Consider the following 18,576-nt stretch of genomic DNA (forward strand, 5'->3'; position numbering starts at 1 on the left):
GTTGGAAGCCCCCTTGACCATTATTTTGCTGTTAATGACAATAAACTGCAGGGCGAAGGATGCATTTGGTAGCACCTGCAGAGCCAAGGGAGACGAGTCAGGGAAATTGTGATTGACGCTGCATGCGTGCACGCACTCAGAAATGGTTTTGCATCCATAAATTTGATCGTCCGCTCAAAAACCTGTTTCAGAGGAGCTAATTAAATATAGGCTTGTATAATAAAGCAAACGCTGAAAAGGCTGCGTGTATTATCTGCCAGCAGAACTCTCCATAGGTTCTTTCTGAGCTTCTGCAACATTTATAAGTATATGAGAGCACGGGCGATTTGCATGGACTTTGACCAAGGGAAGCAAAGACCCATGTCTGAAGCTACAAATTGGACTATAAGATAAGAACTCTCCTGAAATCTATATGCAATTAAAAGCCCAATCTTCCTTCCTATAGTGACAAGGTTATTGCTTTTATATAGCTGAACAGAGATGAATGAGTCTACGGATTAATAGCACTAAGATTTATGACACTGTGCTTGCCCCAAATATTATGGGAGAATAGCTTTCGGGGTGAGATATTCCAGCTGAATAAATTTGATAGGATTTTTCTTTTCCTTCATTTTATTTCAGCTTTGTATTATTTGGGAGAGTTTCGTTGCATTCAGAGATCCTGTGGTTTGAACAGCTACTAATTGCCCCAAGCGTATTAATGCTTTATAAAAGTATTACCAATATCTGCGACCCCATGAAGACAAATGTCATGAAGAAAAACAAAAGGCAAATATATTATTTTGAAGAACATGAGGCTGCAACGGCATTAAACTCTAGATCAACAATTTCAGAGTAACTGGGCTGCTTTGCCCCCATGGAAAGGGGTTCTGCCTCTGTCCTAAATGGCATTTCTCCATTACAGTACCTGCAAGCTGATTGGGGTATTGTCTGTAAAACCAACATCAGGTTCCTCTTCATCATTTCAGTTTCCCACAGCAGCACAAAGGTCCCTTTTGCAGAGGCAAACCCTGGTTTGCACAGTTTCTCCTTCAGCAAATCAAGGAGTTCTTCATGTTCCCAGAGATTGCAGAGAACGACGCCAAAAGGAGTCACTTCTGGTGGGAGAAATGGGGCGCCGGCAATTGGTGATGACCACGGAAAACCCTCCGTGCTGTGCTGAAGACAAGGCTGAAAAATTAAGGGGAGGAAAATAAAAACCTGTGGGAATGTAAGGGGAGTAGTTTGGGTACGGGAGGGATGGGGCGACAGGCCCAGGTGGGGGACACAGGGGCAGAGGGGTGAGGATTTGGCTACTTGTGCTGCAGGAGAGGTAAAAACCACAGTGAGACTCATGTAGAGGAATAAGTACGGGTACGGACAGAACCCGCTCCTCCAAATCACCCCGTGATGCTGGGCTCTGCCATCATCTAACAAATGATTTAACAAATGATCTGCCATCATTTAACAAAACCATGGGGTTTTTAGCTCATGGCGTTGCAGCACCAGGAAACGAATTTTGGAGGCGGCTCTTTTTCCATTGTCATTCTCCTACAGGAGAAGCCGAATTTTGCTTCCTTAATGCAGCCACAAAGAAGTGTCTGTGTAAAGGAAACACCAGGACACCTGTCTGCCTGTTTAAACTCGGCTGTGAATGAGAGTCCCCGCTTGCACTTGCTTTTCCACTGGCTTTTGTTTTGTTTTGCATTGTTTTGCCTTCCCCTGGCCGCAGAAATCCGGGTCAACATCGAGCAGCAAAGCACGAGCGCTCGGGAGTCCTGCCAGGTACCCCAAAATGTGGCCTAATTTGGTGTCATTAGGAAAAGGACAGCGTTCTAAAAACAGGTACAAAAGCAGGTGCTTTATCTGGGGCAGGAATCCATAAAACATCCAGGAAAAAGAAATTATTGAGTAAAATTTCTTCTCTGGACTATTCACACTGATGGAGCTGATGTTGTTGGAGTTGCTGCTTCTCTTCTTGAGACAGAGCCTGTCACCTGGGATAACCCAAGGTGATTATTCATGGCTTTTCTGTGCCCACCAATTCAAGAAAGGCAGGAGGAAGGAGACAGACACTGTGGCTTGGTACTCTGAGTGCATTCAGTCCAGGAAAACGCGACATTTTCCGTCACTCTCAGGAGTGCTGGGGAATGAGAGATGCAAAGAGAAGGAAAGCTGCTTTCTCCCCTCCCTGGCTCTGTTTTTTGGGCTGCTTAAAAGGATTAAAAAAGCCACACACAAGACCCAGGCTGTGTCCAGTGTGAAGAGTTAGTCCCAGCCTATGGGATGCAAAGTCCAGGGAGAGCTGCTGGGGCTCTGAACGCTCACGGCACCATCAGGCGCTGAGTTACATGTGCAGAAATCTCTTCTTTTCAGACTACACAGCATTTCTCCTCCTCGATGAGACAGGGGGACCCTGTTCTGTCTGGGAGAGCCCCAATATTGGGGGTCTGCCCAAAAAGAGGGGTGGCCAGAGCGCAGGAGCAGCTGCAGAACGGCTGCTGCCCGTTCCTGGTCCTGTGGCACCATCCAGTGGCTGCTGGCAGAGGTTGTCACTTCCCTGTCACCGCCACGCGTCCCTTGCAGCTGGGGCGAGCCTGGGGACCCAGGTGGTACCCAGAGCATCATCAGCTGCCAGCGCTGGTGACTCGATCGCATCCTCCGGTAAGGAGGTGTCCAGGTCACTGCTGTCACCTGCGAACTGGAGAGCAGGACAGAGAGGGGAAAGGGCAGCAGTGGGGCCAGACCCACCCCTCAAGTTTGCACCCTGTGCCCCCCCTGCTGCAAATCAACAGGGATTTCTTCTCCAAAAATTACAGCAAAGAGGGTCAAATGTGGTTGCATCAGGACACCACCCAGAAGACCCTTAATTTTCATGGGTTGCAAGTTGTGCCATAACCTCATGCTTCACATTTTTTATTATTTACCCCAATGAAGGTCTAAAATTTCATCACCATTGCAATTTAAAAAAGAAATAAATCTTCTCACTATTTGTGCTAAGTTTTCATTGGTTAAAAATCTTTTTCTTTTTTTTTTTCTGAAAAAAGGCAATTTGATTCCAACACTGCCACCACTTTAATTACATCAGCTCTCCCCCATAAATTGAGGTTATGTTTAAGCCTCGTTTCAGTAATTTAATAATTTCGCCATTGCATCACTCCAATTATCTCTGGATTTGTTCCAGAGACCTTTTCTCAATTGGATTTCCTGGCGTTTACTGTTTTGCTCCCGAGTGCGTGAATACTGATTGTGCCCCACCGCAAAGAGGGTGAATGGACAAACAGGGGACAGACAGACGTCTGTAAGTGAACGAAGCGGCTGAGCCCCTGCTGCTGTAACTTTGAACTCCCTGTGCATGGATACACCCAGTGGCTCTGCTGATGGGTATGAGCTGACAAAAGGGTTTCATATACCTTTTTTCCTGGAAATTATGTCACAGAACATCCCCGTGGCCCTTCATGTGAGATACCTGGAGTTTCCTGGCAGGCTGGCTGGGTTTTGGTGATCTTGTGCTCAAGGCTGGGAAGAGTTTTGCCCCGTGGGATGGTCTCTGTGTCACTGCATCCAGATGTCTCTCCAAGAGCCTCGTCACCGCAGATGTCGTAGTCCCTGCACAAGGCAGAGCGGGTCAAACAGAGAGTGCCAAAGAACAGCGATAGCACAGCTGGGTGAGAAGGGACAGGACCATCAGTCACCCATAGCAAGTTGGTTTCTAGATAATTTAAACTCGCTAGGACCGTCTGGAGCATCTTATGAGGAGAGACTGAGAGAGCTGGGGCTGTTGAGCTGGAGGAGAGAAGCTGAGAGGGATCTGATCAATGGATCAATATCTCAGGGTGGGTGTCAGAGGATGGACCAGACTCTGTTCAGTGGTGCCCAACGCCAGGGTGAGGGGCAACGGGCACAGACTGAAACACAGGAGGCTCCATCTGAACATGAGCAGAAACTTCTTTGCTGGGAGGTGCCAGAGCCTGGCCCAGGCTGCCCAGAGCGGGTGTGGAGTCTCCTTCTCTGAGACATTCAAACCCGCCTGGACCCACCTGTGTGATCTGCTCTGTGACCCTGTGTGAGCAGGGGTTACACTGGGGGATCTACAGAGGTCCCTTCAACCCAACCAGCCTGGGGTTCTGTGATTTATTTACCTCAGCAGGGTCAGACACACATGTTGCAGATTGTTAAAGCCACCAGTGCCTGGCTGAGGATGGTGGAGTAAGACTTGTCCCACTTCAGCCCCAGGCAGCGGGTGACACCGGCACTGATGGCACTAACCAGGACTGTCCCCACCACCTCGCTGACCCACAGTGGTCACTACAAGAACAAGTTGTACCTGAACCAGCCGTTTCCTCCAGGAAGTCCAGGTCTGATCCGTCTGAGTTGGTCTCATCACCCGGCACCATGGCAGAGAGCGCTGGCTCTTGCTGAGGGTTGAGCTCCCTGGGGCGCGGGGCGGGTTTCTTCCCTCCCAGCATCGCTTCTGGGCTGTGCACAGAGAGATGGGGCAGGTATGGGATTGCTCTGGTGTCCCTTTCCCCACTCCCAAAACAGAGGTGGGGAAGCCCTGAGATGTTTTGGGCTGGGATCCAATCCAGAGCAGGGCAGCTCATGGAAAAATCACAGAATCATTTTGGTTGGAAAAGCCCTGCAAGATCATTGAGTCCAACCATTCCCCCACCCCTGCACTGCCCCATGTCCTGAGAACCTCATGTCCGTCTGTCCAACCCTCCAGGGATGGTGACTCCAGCACTGCCCTGGGCAGCCTGTTCCAATGCCCCACAGCCCTTTGGGGAAGAAATTGTTCCCCACATCCAACCTCAGCCTCCTCTGGCACAACTTGAGGCCGTGTCCTCTTGTCCCATCACTTGTTACCTGGGAGACCTGGGAGACCATGCTACAACTTCCTTTCACACAGAGAAGCCCCACAGTGCCCATGAATATGTCCATCATATCCATGGACTCAAAGCACCTTGCTGCTAGCATCTCTAGCAAATACTCACCCCCACACCTTGCCTGTGTTTGGTATTGCTTCGCTTGAGTTTAAAAGCTTGATCTGGCTTTCTCTTGCTCCTGGAGCAAGCAAAGAACTCCTTTTCTTCAACTGCTCTCACCCATGGGTGACATCTCTGCTGACATCTCACATCCCCTCCACATTATTTCTGCTGTGCATTGTCTGCACTGTTTCTCCAAGCTTTTATTTTATACCTTTACTACTTCTGCTCCAAAACCCTGAGAACTCCTTCATCCCCTTGCAGAGGTTCTGGGAGGGGATGAAGGAGCTGAACACCAGTGGGAAATGCCCTGTGGTTTTCTCCAGCACAATACGATGAGTTCAGACCCTCAGGTCTGACCTTGCCAAGCTGTTTGAGTCAAATCACAGAGGCAGGAAGACTCCAAGAAATTCCTTTTCCAAACAAACTCCTCTGGCAGTTTCCAAGGGGGATGTTTGGGCAGATTGTGGCTGAGGGTCCTGGGCACTGCCTGGAGACCAGAAGGAGGGGATGGGACTCACCGCTGCCATGGGACAAGTCCTTGGTGGGGCCTGGTGGCTTTGGAGGTCCTCAGGGTGCCCCAGGGAGACCTCGGGGGGTTCTGGAGTGAGCGCGTTCTGCTCCGAGGAGCAGGCTGGGGGATCACCAAGGCTTTAGACTGAGCTGCAGCTGGTGTCACCATGGGCTGTGACCCACCAAGGGACACGGGGCTCTTCGGGCTTGGATCTGGAAGACAATATCGAGAGTGAGAAGAATCACCACCCACCTCCTGCTGCCTTGAGGAGCCACACAGTGACCTGACACGGGGTTGTGTAGAAGAAGAGGGCGGAAAGGGATTTGTAAGCACCACCAAACCTGTATTTCACCCTACTGGGGTTTTTGGGGACAGCTGATGTTTTTTTCCTCATTATGTCAGGCCAACCCCCATGAAGACAACACACAGAGTGCAGTTGTGGAGATTTGCATCACCCTAAATGCCCTTTCTCTGTCTTGTTGTGTCATGGGGTAAGAGAATGGCATCCCATGGCCATGGGTGAGTGGCCACAGGTCCCCATGGTTGGTAGAGAGGACAGGAGGTCACCTCACCTGGGATGACGGAGAGGTGCCGAGGCAAAGTGCTGCTGAGCTTCTTGCGTTGCCTGACCTTCCCCATCACCACTCGGCCCAGCTCATCCCTCAGCTGCAGGAGACCGGGAAACTCCTCAGCCTTCTGCTGCTGCTGAAGCCTGAGCAGAGCCTGGAGGTTTCTGTAGGTCAGAGTGGAGATCCCCGTCGCAACCTAAAGCAGGGGGTGGCTGAGGAGCTGTATGTCATCCTCCCAAGGTGCTGGGTGGTGACACCAGCCCTCGACAGCACTGCCTGTATCTCAAGAGCATCCAAGCCCTGTCCAAACCCCAAGGAAGCTCTTGCCAGCCCTGACACCCATCGTTTCCACGGCACAACGTTTCCTATGCGAAAGCCCCACAGTCAGGATTCTGTCATCATTTGTAAAACCCTCATCTGCTTGGGTAAATGACAGCTTAGGAGTAAATCTCAGTTATTTTGGGCAATTTCTAGGCTACAGGGTAAATGCAGCATTTTCTCTTAGGAGGTATTTGCAACTCCAGCAGGTTTTGCAACCACGAATGTCCTGGCTTGTGGAGATACAAAGTGATGAGAAGCAAAGGGTGAAGGGGGGTGTACACCTGTGGGCTTTGGGCACCTCTGCTGCTTTTGACACCACCTCAGTGTCCCCAGGGGAAAGCGGGGGGACACGTCAGGGCTCTGGCTTATGTCACACGAACCCAGGAGCACTCCTCAAAAGCATCTCCAGGAAACAATCGCAGTACGAGAGGTTCAGTCACCTGCCTTTGGGACCGAACGGCTGTGCCTGCCCGCTCGCTGTCCTTGCAGCGGCTCCGCAGGGTGCTAGGTGGTGGTGTTGCATTGCCAGGAGCTCGGGAAGCCTCCTCCGAGGCACTATTTAATATGCTGGGCATGAATAGGACTTGGACAGTGAAAGTCCCCTTGAAATCCCAGCGGCAGGGGCTGCTGTGCCCTCAAACACCCTCTTTTCCTAGAGGAGAGGGAGCCTTGGGTAATTTAGCATATGAAAGGCTGCTCGTGAGAAAGGTTTGCTGGAGAGATACCAATAACCAGCCTCAGAGAGGGGAGCACAGTGGTTTATTGCCTGTGCCACTGTGTGATTCTGCCTCCGCCTTCCCATTTACCTGGGAAGGTAATGTATTGCCTATGCAAAGAAAATTTTGCCCTTTGTATTCATCAAATATCAAGAAATGTTTTTTTTTTTTTCCCTCCGAAAGGTAAAACACAGATTTTACATGAAGAATTATAAAAACATGAGTTATTTTTCCCGACTCTTTGATGGACTTTCTATTGAGCTTAGAAAGAAACTCAGGTTCTGATTTTAAAAGTAATGATTAATGTTACAGAGTTTTCACAGCACAGGATCTGCAGTTCCAAGTTCTTCTAGCATAAGCAAGTGTAACTCCACATATTTCAGTTGCACCGTGTTTGCCTATATCAGCACACAATTCTGTCCCTATGCCTGAGAAAGGATCTTACATTCCACAGTCACTTGATTATGTCTCATCTTTAAACCACATTTTACTATTTACAAAATACTTGACCCACAAAACCATAGTGTGATTACTCCAGGTGGGGAATAATAATAATAATAATAATAATAATAATAATAATAATAATAATAATAATAATAATAAAAATATATATTATTTTTGTTATAATTAATTATATATTATATATTATATATTATTATATATATTACCTTTTATATATTATATATTATACATTATATATTATTATATATTATATATTATATATTGTATATTATATATTATAATAATAAATATTATTATATATAAATTATAATTATTATTAATAATAATAATAATAATATTATTATTATTATTATTCTCTTTGTGTTTCAGTTTCTCCTCCCCACAAAAAACCATATAAATCCTTGTGTCCCTGCAAAGGCTCAGGGCTGGCATTGCACATCTGGCACCCAAAGGGCAGACTTACCCTCTTGACCCCCATGCTCTCCAGCTTTTCCTCCAGCAATTCCTCCAGGATGGGGCGAAACAGCTTGAGGAGGTTTGGGTTTCTCTGTAGGGCTCCCAGCAGCCTCCGCTTCCCAGTCAGGGCAGCAGCCTCGTCCCTGGCTGGAGGGAAGGTGGGTGATGTGGTCTGTGCCCTGGGGGTGGGCTGGTGGGTCCTTCCTCCTCTGCTTTGAGGACGTGGGTCCCACCAGTCCCAGAGCAAGTGGCTGGTTGCTCTCAGCAGACCACATCCCTCTACAAAGAGTCGACTTCCTTCTCTAATTTAATCATAGAATCTTTTTGGTGGGATAAAACCCTCAAGCTCATCAAGTCCACTGGCACTACCCCATGTCTCTGAGAACCTCATCTCCACGTCTGTTCAACCCCTCCAGGGATACTGACTCCACCACAGCCTCATTCTGCTGCTCTTGCGACAGGAATGTCCCAACTCCAGTACCCACCTGATGGCTCTTCATCAGCCACCACTTGGGTCACCTCCCAGGTCACTGCAGGGAAGAAAAGAGCCCGTGAAGGTCAAAGAGGAGAGAAGGTCCCAGCACAGAACCAACAACTGGTTTTGCTGTACAGGAACTTCATGCAAGAGGACACGCAGCCAGACCCTTGGAAAAGCCTCCGTGGGATGCTTTTGTGAGGGAGACAGCATAGACGCTGTGGTCTGAAGGGCTGTTTGCCATGAACAATTTATCTAGACCCACACTGATTCACTTTAGAAGTGCAATCTTTACCTGAAGGTTTGCTTGGAGACAGCAGCTTGATCTGTAAAGAAACAGACTGGGCATCATTCAAAAAATCATTTCTTTGCCTATAATTTTGGGCAACTTTTTCTCTTTCTGCAGAGTACGATTATTAAATGCATTTTTAAAAGGAGCAGAAAATAGTGGGCACATGCACTCCCCAAGTGCTATTTCCCTTAAGCAGCCCATACCTGCAAGGGGTCAGCTTAGGGGCTTCCCTCTCCATAATATTATCACTAGTACATCAGATGCCACTCTGTTATACCCATGTGCTATTCACAGGTCTGATAAGGAGCAAAAGACATTCCAACTTGTAATTTAAGTGTTGCTCTGGTGATGTACACCCCAGTGGGCACAGTTCATGCTGGATGATATTAATGTGATGCTTCATGTTTAACGAGAGCAAAAAAGAGCCGAACGTAGTAAAGCGTTACAGAAATCAAGCTCAGTCTTAACTCAGCAAATATTTTAATGCTGCTTAAACATCTGTTTAAACCCTCTTGATGAACCGAGGATTCCTTTTTTTGTTTTTCTAATTTCACTTGCCTTCTTCTCCTGGGACTTTGTGACCTTGGGTCGCTCCCTGAGCTGGGTACTGAGTGCATCCATCTGCTGATGGACACGCTCCAGAACCTCCCGCTGGTCCTGGGATGGGTTGACATGGAGTGGCTCATTCTCTTTCTTCAACTGAGAGGAGCAAAAAAGGAACGAGAAGACTTGACTATGATAAAACTGGGTTTGGAGCCACCTCTTGCCTTTACCGGGAAGGTAAAGTACATCTGGCTTTGCAGAACATGCACAGCCAGCTTCAAAGTTAGCTGGTGGCAAGCTCGTGTCTTCTCATCAGCCGCGGTAAGATGCAGCTTTGCTGTATTTTTTGATAACCTAAAAACTGTCCTGTGTTGCTCTGGGCTTTGGAGTCCAGCTAAGGCTCATTTTAAGCTTGGAGAAATTCAGCTTCCCTTTGGTCCCAAAGAACAGTTGGCATCTTGATAGTTCCCACCTCAACCCATGTTCAGAGGTACCATCCAGAGCAAAGCCTTCTTCAGATGTTTTTAGATGTTGAGAAGGCAACATATTCATAGGTGAATAGATGTATTTTGGTTATATTTTAGACTACACTAGGACAGTGGTGGAGTCACCACCCCTGGAGGGGTTTAACAGATGTGGAGATGAGGTTCTTAGGGACATGGGTTAGTGGTGGACTTGGCAGTGCAAGGTTAACGGTTGGACTTGATGATCTTAAAGTTCTTTTCCAACCAAAATGATTCTGTGATTCTCTGATTTGGTACTTTGAATGCTTTTTCATGGGGTGAGCTCCTTCAGTGCTCTGGTGAAGATGGGTCCACCTCCATCCTAATGGACCTCCTGGGGTGGAGGACAGAACACGGATCCCACACCACTCACCTGTGCTGCCAACCTCTCCCGTGGCTCTGCCCGGCTCCATGTGTGCCACCGCGCCTCATCGGTGTCATCGTCCCGCAGGGTCCCCAGGTTGGATGTGTCCACCTCTCCGGCCTGAAGCTCCTGCAGTTTCTGGAGTGAGGAGGAGAAGGAGCCGTGTGTCCCACAGGAGCATCCACGTTCCTCCTGGGGAAACCCACCTTAGCCAGTCACTGCCTCCCACCCCAAAACACCCCAGGACAAGGACATGAGGCCTCTCTGGGCTGTGAACGTGTAAAGCCACCTGGACCAGAGGAGGTAGCGACCTTGGACATCCTGTTGCCTGTCCTGAGCAGCACGTGGGGGGCTGACATACCCCCTCCATGGCACTGCTGCTCCTGCTGGCCATGTCCCTGATGGCTGCAAGGAAGAGCCGTCTCAGACCATCCACCTCTCCATGCAGCTTCGTCCTCTCCTCCTCTTTCCACCTTTCCAGATCTCTCCTGCCCTCCTCTTCTTGCTGGCGAGCTCTCTCTGCTTCCTAAAGGGAGTGGAAAATCGGGCAAGAGACGTCCTGGCTGCAGAGCAGAAGCACCAAGGGCTGCAGCGGAAGCCCTGGCACTATGAGCACTGATGCTCTCATTATGCTCAGAACCTGCCTGCACCCTGTGAGGGGCAAATTTTCCAAAGAAACAAGCATGGTCCCCACCATAAAATATTTTTCAGCACCTTTTCCACCCCTGCTTTAAAAATATCCCTTGTTTCATCACCTCTCCTCCCCTCGTTTAACCCAAACAGGCGGCAGTGCCCTGTCCCCATACCTGCTCCCTGCGCAGCTTCTCCCTGTCCCTCTGCAATTCCAGCTGCTGCTGCATCTCCCGCAGCTTCGCCTTCAGCTCCTCCACCTCGGCCTCCATCTGCTCCACCTGCTGCTTCATCTTCTGCCTCTCTGCAAAGCTCAGGGAAACAGGCATCATCAGCAAGGGTGCGACCTGCCAGCTCCTACCGGGATTCTGCTTTGAGGGGGTAGGTAGAATCCTGCTGAAATATGGAGCAAAACCACTGCAGCGCTTCGAGGTGGAGAAGCGAGTAGCTGAGCTGCAGGAAAAACCATGACAAATATGGCTATGTGGCCTCAAATTGTTTTTTATTTCCATTTATTTTTTAATTGTTGTAAACTTGGAGGGATCAGCGGCTCGGGGAGCAGCGTGGCTTTGCATTCCAGGCTCCACAGGGCAAGGTGCCTCTGGAGCTGAGCTCAACCTGCTGCATTGCATCAGCCCCGGGCTGGGGTTTCAGACCTGCCAGCAAACAGCAAAAGCAGCTGTTTTATCTGCCAAGTTCAAGTGCCGGGTGCAGGCAAAGCAAATGAGGCTCCGTGGCTCTCCAACAACGCGTTGTACCTGCAGCTTTCAACATGTTTTGCAAAGAAGCATCAATTCCTCAGCAGAAAGGGGGTGCAGGGAAGGTGAACCCCGCTCCCACCCCAGCAAAACACTCTCCCAATGTAGCTCCATCCCCATGGTCTTATGAAATTTTTGGGTGGAGATGATCCTTAGGGAAACCAAGGTGCAGAGGTGAGCTTTAAATGCTCATGCAGTCTGAGATTCAGCCATGTGTCCTACCTGTGCTTGAGGGAAAAGGCAGCAAGCATTCAGGAAAACATTCACAGAAGAAGAAATAAGTCATTAGAAGTTGTCTTTAACCTCCTATGGTCACTCTCTGGTTTCCAGCATCCACATCCAAAGAGGGAAAACCCACCGGGGGAAGCGAAGGGAGAAAATTGTGCCAGTGCTCACCAGCCTCGGTGGCCTCGGGGTGCCGGCGCTGCAGGTGGGCTTGCAGGAAGGAACCATCCACGAAGGCTTTGTCGCAGAGGTGGCACTGGAGAAGGCGGGAAAGTCAGCAGAATGACTGTGATCTGCAGAAATGGGTGCTCCCCGCATCCCCCGCCTTGCAGAGAAAGCTTTGCTGCCTTAAAGTAAAAGGAGAGACCTCACGAGACGTGGGGTGTTGGAGGTACATAGGTGGAGGGTGTTAGGGGTTTCTGCTGTCTGAAGCCAAAGAAAAAGCCCTTTAGGGATCAGGAGAAGGCAGAAGCCAAGATGCTGCAGGGATAAGGCTCAGGGTTCAAAAAAGAAATGCTGCTTTCCCCAAGAGAACAATAAGGTGACCAAAGGAGCAATGAGGTCCTGGTTATAACAGGGTCTGGCTCTGGAGGAAGGGAGCACTGCACTTATGGGGATGAACATAAATCAGCTGGTTTTGGTGGCTTTTTGCTCTCCAGGAATAAGTGAGCGGGTTGATTTGGTGATGGAGAAGCAGCAGACAAAAAGGCACAGCTGCCTGCTGAACGGGTGGGAAAAGCTTGGTGGGGGGGAAAAAAGCAAATCATCAAATCCAGGAACATCCAGAAATCCTTTGCTGGTCTGGAGGATGTTTAAAGCCTCCCTGGGAGGAGATACCCCCCGGACACAGGGTCTCTACAGAGCCCCCCTCCCACACTCTGTGCAGCTCTGACTGCGTGTGGTCAGCACAAAAAAAGGTGGCATCCGTAACAAGGACTTCACAATCTCCTTCAAGGTGGTGAACCAGTGCAAGGGAAAGCAGCAGGGCTGGTCAGCAGCTTTTCTGGGGCTGAGGTGCCCCCACAGCAGGGTTGCAAATCCAGGGACCAGGGCAGTGACCGTCCCTGTGCTGGGACCTGGGGAGGCCAAACCGCCAATCCTGGGGGCAGTTTTGGGCCCCTCACACCAAGAAAGGCCTTGAGGTGCTGGAGCGAGTTGAGAGAAGGGAACGGAGCTGGTGAGGGGCTGGAGCACAAGTGTGATGGGAGCGGCTGAGGGACCTGGGGGTTCAGCTGGAGAACAGGAGCTGAGGGGAGACCTTCTGATCTCTGAACTGCCTGAAAGGAGCTTGGAGCCAGGGGGGTCGGGCTCTGCTCCCCAGGAACAAGCGCCAGAAGCAGAGGAAACGGCCTCAAGTTGCACCAGGGGAGGTTGAGGTTGGATGTGGGGAACAATTTCTTCCCCAAAGGGCTGTGGGGCATTGGAACAGGCTGCCCAGGGCACTGCTGGAGTCACCATCCCTGGAGGGTTGGACAGACGGTCATGAGGTTCTCAGGGACATGGGGCAGTGCCAGGGGTGGGGGAACGGTTGGACTCAATGATCTTGAGGGTCTTTTCCAACCAAAATGATTCTACAAAGAACACGCTCCCTGGGACACGCTTTCCCCTGACACCTCCACGCACCTTACAGCAGGTGCTGGGGCCAGCTCGCAGGAGGAGCTGCTGCGTGATCATCAGCTTCTTCCACCTCCTGCTCTCCTCCTTTGCCCCTCGGAGCTGTGCTGCCTGTTCTGCTGCCTGCTCCTGCCTGCGGGCCAGCTCGGTGCGGGTGGCTTGCAGGTGCTGGGCATGGGTGGCCAGGCTGGTCCCCAGGCGCTCCTGGCAGTGCAGCAGGTACTCGATGCTCAGCTGGGCCATCCTCAGCACCTTCAGCAGGACGGGGTCCGCCGGCCGCCCGCAGTGGGGACACCGCTCCCCATCCAGGTTGCAGAAGGTGACGGCGGTGATGTGCTCCTGCAGCACGGCCACGTCCACCTCCCGGGCCACCCGCTCCACGTCGATGGCACTGAAGCGACGCCAGTCCACGCCGAGCCGGCGGGGCTGGAAGTGGAAAGGGTGGGTGTCCACTGGGATAACAAGTCCTGGGGACACCCCTGGCATCCCCGCAGGCTCATGAGTGTCTGCAGAAAAGGGCTGGAAAGCAAAAGTGACATGTCAGGGCTGTCCCCCAGCTCCACGGTGGCCCCTACCAGCCTGAACACACTGTGGGCATCAGGGAGCAGGTCAGAGCTCATCTTGCATGGCAGCAAAAATAAACCACCTTCTTTTTCCACCCCCCATCTGGAACTGCTAACTACTACTTTGCCAAATTCTGCAAAATAAATACAAATCTGCCAGTTTGTTCACCATCTGCTTTTGGTAAGGGAGAGTTGTAAAAGCATCACATTGCAACTCCTTACAATAACCCGTTCTGAATGGATTTGTAAATCCCTCCTGACTGTACCTGTTTTGGGGAAACAGAATTAGTCTGTTTTCAAACAATATATGGTGAACACCAAACACGCTTATATCACAACACTGCTGTCTTGCTCAGACTTAATCCCAGACCATTTCCAGCAGTGGCATCTGCTCCTTTTCCTAGCTGTGTGCTAAACCATAATTAAACAATTGTATTTAAAATACATAGTTTTAAACCTGCCATATGTCGTTCTCAGTCTCTAGCAAGGGATTTGCTGCTCTCCCTGCCATGTTACAAATTCCCCTCTGCTACACCCACCTGCCACTTTTAAGAAATGTCATTTTTTGCTGTGAGGCCACTCACCATGTTTTGGGGTGCGGATGGGTCCCGCAGGGGCCGAGCGGCACACGGTGTCGGTGTGTTGGTGGGCGTTGCTGGGTGTGCTGTGTACACGACTCCTGGACAACCTCCTGCAAAGCCCGCAACCACTTTTGTGCTCAGGAGACACAACAAACAGGGTCAGGCAACCCAGGGAGATGCCAACTAACCATGTGCATGGTGTGACAAAGCTGAGCTTTGTTAGGCTCCCCTCTGCTAACTTAGAGGAAGAGCAGGCAGCGCTTATCGCTGCTTGCAGCAGCAAGAGTGCCCAAATCAGCTTTTTTTGGCCCTAATTTCAATAGTTTGCAAGCAGGAGGCTCCGAGGCTCCCATTGTGTCACTCCAAGGCTCAGCCCCACCGGGCACAGGGGTGACAGTGACACAGGGCACAGCAAGGGGCTGCCAGGCTGAGCCAGCCCCGCACGCAGGGTTTTCCAACCCAGAGACACTTTGCGTGTGTCTTGCGATAAAATAATCCTATTCTTATCTTTTCTTGATGCTGGAGCAATCACAGGGTTTCCCAGAAGTTATCTGGGGTTGCGCAGGGTGGAGCCCGTTGATGCTGATACCACAGCTGGTCACGTCCGTAAGCCCGCGAGCCATTTCCAGCCCCTGGGACTGGTTTTCCAGCCCTACCCAGGGTCTCTGCCACCTTCACTTCGTTGCTCCATCTGCACGATGCTGCCCATGTCCTTGCAAGGCTGGGTTGCTCTCAGCCCAGCTTAGCAACGTTCAGACCCATTGCAAAGTCCTCTCTTGCTCTTGGTCTCCTGCCAAGCACTTTTTTAGCTCTACACCAATTTCACCTGACCCTCTCTTCTTTCTCACCCTTTTATCTCTTATTCCACCACCTCAATACAGCAGGAGACTGGAAAGCCTTGATTCAGGGCTGCAGCTAAGCTAGGAAGAGGCCACACACTGCTGCAGACAGGAAATCCTCTGGGAACGGCTGTGGATCAGTGTGATATTGTAGTCAACCATAGTTTCCCTTTAGAGGTTGCTCATTTTTAATTATTTTGGTGCATACTTGAAAACAGCAGCTCAGCAAGCCCCTTCCCTTCCAGGCTTGTATGGCCAGCAAGGCTAATTTTTGTTATTGCTGTGATATATAGACTGTTAGCGCTGCAATGTCAAACAACCCAATTCATTGCATCAGGCAAAGTGGGGCTTACATATATATACATGCACACATATATATATGCATACATAGGGTGTAAAAATAGCCCTGCCTCATAGCTGCATGTTCTATCTGTTGGGAAATGGCACAGGGTCCCTGCAGGTGAGGTTTTGTTGCACGAATGAACCACGTCTAAAGAGGAAGGGTTTGCAGGGAGCACTAATTAAAACCCCCTAACGATCTACTGCATACCCCAGGAGGCAGGGAGGTTGCATAACCTCGTTAATATTAACAAGGTCTTCATGCACCAGAGCCAGTTGCCGTTCACCTGGATGTTAATGCCAACCTGTTGCTTAGCAGCATGGCTCTGGGTGCTGCAGCCTGCGGGGTTTTCCCCTCCCAAATTCCATGTATAAGGTCTCAGACCATACAAGCGTGGCCTCAGCAGGATTTCCACTTCCACTCCACTGTGCACAAACACAGCTTTGCTGAAATGCTGGCGGAGCTGGGTCACGGCAAGCGCGATGTGGTTTCATTGTGCAGGCGTTTGCTGCCCCAGCTCACGGCGGCTGGGCTGTTGCATGGTCCCTTCCTCTGCAAGCCTCAGCCTTTGGCAGGGAAATCTCTCTTTGTTTCCTTCTCCTCGGCCCTTCCCCACCGCCACCCTGGGGCCCTCCTTGTCCTCCTGAGCTCTTCAAGGGCTTTATTTTTTGCCTCCTGCAAAGTCTATGCATGCCCCAGGTGCTACCCTGCCTCCCTGAAAATAAGACAAGTTCTTATAAGTTTTAGAGTGGAAATTAATATTACTATTTTACATGTATAGCTGCCTGGACGCTATTTAAATTGACTTTTTTACATTTCGAGCATCCTCAAAAATCACACTAGGGCTTAATTTTGGGGAAACAGAGCAGATCTGGGAGCCTGTAAACTTTGGGAGATGCTTTATCGTGATGTAGAGGTGCCGGCAGATTCAGACTCTGCTCCAGTGGCTTTGTCTGGATCCCTCCCACAAGAAACCATCACTGCCCACAATTTCTCAGCTTCTCCTCTTGCCAAAAATATCATCTGAGACTCATGCCAAGCAGCAGCAGATTGATAATGACTCAGGGGGCTGCAGGAAAATGTCCCCATGCAGGATCTGCGCTTGCTCCCACTGGTAGCTAAAAGACCTGATAGCGAAGAACAGGCAGAAGTGGGACGGGTGGGAGCTCAATTGCAGAGGAGCCGCTGCACAACCCAGGGAGCCGAAACACAGCACAGAAAAACCCATAATACTCACTTGTTGGAGATTAAGAGAAGAGCAGGGTGGTGGGAGGAGGATGGGGCTGTCCGGAGGGAAGCTGGGAGGGTTTTTTGGGCTGTAACACCCCTCCCCAGTCCATTAAAGGCAAAGGCACAGAGAAAAAGCAGCTCCTGCTGCTCCAGGTGGGTAAAACCTGTTGTGAGAGTGGGGAGCAGAACTGAAGCGGTGTGGAGGGCATTGGGGCATGAAACTCAATGGCCCTGTGCTGAACTGGGAGAGTTTAACCCTGGGAAAGGAAAGAATAAATAACCCCCCATTGAAAACCCGCTGCCCTTATACTGTTCAGCAGGGCCTGTTGTGATCGGACAAGGGGTGATGGTTTTAAACTAAAGGAGGGAGACTCAGGCTGGATAAAGGGAAATTGTTGGCCCTGAGGGTGGTGAGAGCCTGGCCCAGGTTCCCAGAGAGGTGGTGGATGAACCATCCCTGGAGACATCCCAGGCCAGGCTGGACGGGGCTCTGAGCAACCTGAGCTGGTGAAGATGTCCCTGCTCATGGCAGGGGGGGCACTGGGGGAGCTGGGAACGTCCCTTCACCCCAAACCATCCTGTGATTCAATGCTGGTGCAGCTCCACTAACCCCAGCAGTTACTGGTGGGGACAGCGGGCTGGCAGGAGGCTCAACCCCAGTGTCCAAACACAACACAACCTGCACATAAACCCTGCGTGCAGCGAGTCTTCCTCTCCCAGTTGATCCTTGTGCAACTTCTAGCTGCAGCAGCCGGGCTGCGGGTCGCAGCAGGCTCATTAGCCGCCGTGTTGACAGAAGATAGCATTGTGCAGATGGCAAACATGTGACGACGGGCAAGCGATCCACCCCCGCCTTTCTGCTCCCGAGTTAAAAACAGCTGCTCAGACAGACTCCGGAATGATTTGCAGGCTGGGCTGCTTTTTAGGGAGTTGGGTGGATACGCATTACCCTGGGGAAAAAGTAAATGCGAGGCGATGCAATAGAAAAATAGTGTCTGGGTGCCCTGTTGGGGTTAAATGGGAATTTTCTTTTGCTCCACATAATGGATGGATAATCCCCCAAATTAAGCAGCATGGAGGAAGTTCAGAGAGGCTGGTGGGCTGTTTTGGCCCATGGCAATGACCGGTCCTGGGTGCCGGCAGGAGCAAACCCTGTGGGAAACCAGCACCTTTGGGGCGAGCAGGATGTCAGCGAGAGTGAAGAAGACTGAAAAAGTGCAGCATGGGAAAGGAAAACGGAGATAAAAAGGCAAAAATAAATGGCACAGGTGACCGGGGACTTTCTAGAGCTGCTGGGCCTCGTGCAGAGAGGTTGAAATGCATTTATTGCAAAGGGATTTGAGAGATCTGGAGGGGCGTCCCCGTTGTTTCTTGGTGCTTCAGTTCCCCTTCTCCACAGGGCAGTGCAGCCCCTTTCTGGAAGGAGCCAAAGGAGAAGTTCAGGGGCACAAATATTCACAAAATGGGACTCATTTTCCAGGGGTGTGCAGGGGAAAGCAAGCTCAGAGAAGTGGTGGTTTATTAACCGTTTTATTTTCACTTGCACTGCTACGGTCCCTCTCAAAAACGTAGGGTGTAAAGATTGTGTGAGAAAAACACAGGTTAGTGAAAAGACAG

General features: G+C 50.5%; 1 protein-coding gene across 1 annotated transcript; it reads right to left on the reverse strand.

Annotated features, from left to right (window-relative positions):
- Nucleotides 1-2,224: 2,224 nt before the first annotated feature.
- Nucleotides 2,225-14,684, reverse strand: DZIP1L (DAZ interacting zinc finger protein 1 like). Its single transcript, XM_071812368.1, has 15 exons — nucleotides 14,554-14,684; nucleotides 13,416-13,925; nucleotides 11,964-12,048; nucleotides 10,986-11,113; nucleotides 10,541-10,705; nucleotides 10,189-10,317; nucleotides 9,328-9,468; nucleotides 8,773-8,803; nucleotides 8,488-8,532; nucleotides 8,010-8,149; nucleotides 6,051-6,243; nucleotides 5,486-5,690; nucleotides 4,307-4,458; nucleotides 3,449-3,588; nucleotides 2,225-2,680 (listed from the first exon to the last, which is right to left on the reverse strand). The coding sequence occupies exons 1-15, from the start codon at nucleotides 14,554-14,556 to the stop codon at nucleotides 2,543-2,545; spliced, it is 2,205 nt and encodes a 734-aa protein (XP_071668469.1). The 5' UTR covers nucleotides 14,557-14,684; the 3' UTR covers nucleotides 2,225-2,542.
- Nucleotides 14,685-18,576: the final 3,892 nt, after the last annotated feature.

This window comes from Patagioenas fasciata, chromosome 9, assembly GCF_037038585.1.
Source record: "Patagioenas fasciata isolate bPatFas1 chromosome 9, bPatFas1.hap1, whole genome shotgun sequence".
In the NCBI taxonomy this organism is placed as follows: domain Eukaryota; kingdom Metazoa; phylum Chordata; class Aves; order Columbiformes; family Columbidae; genus Patagioenas; species Patagioenas fasciata.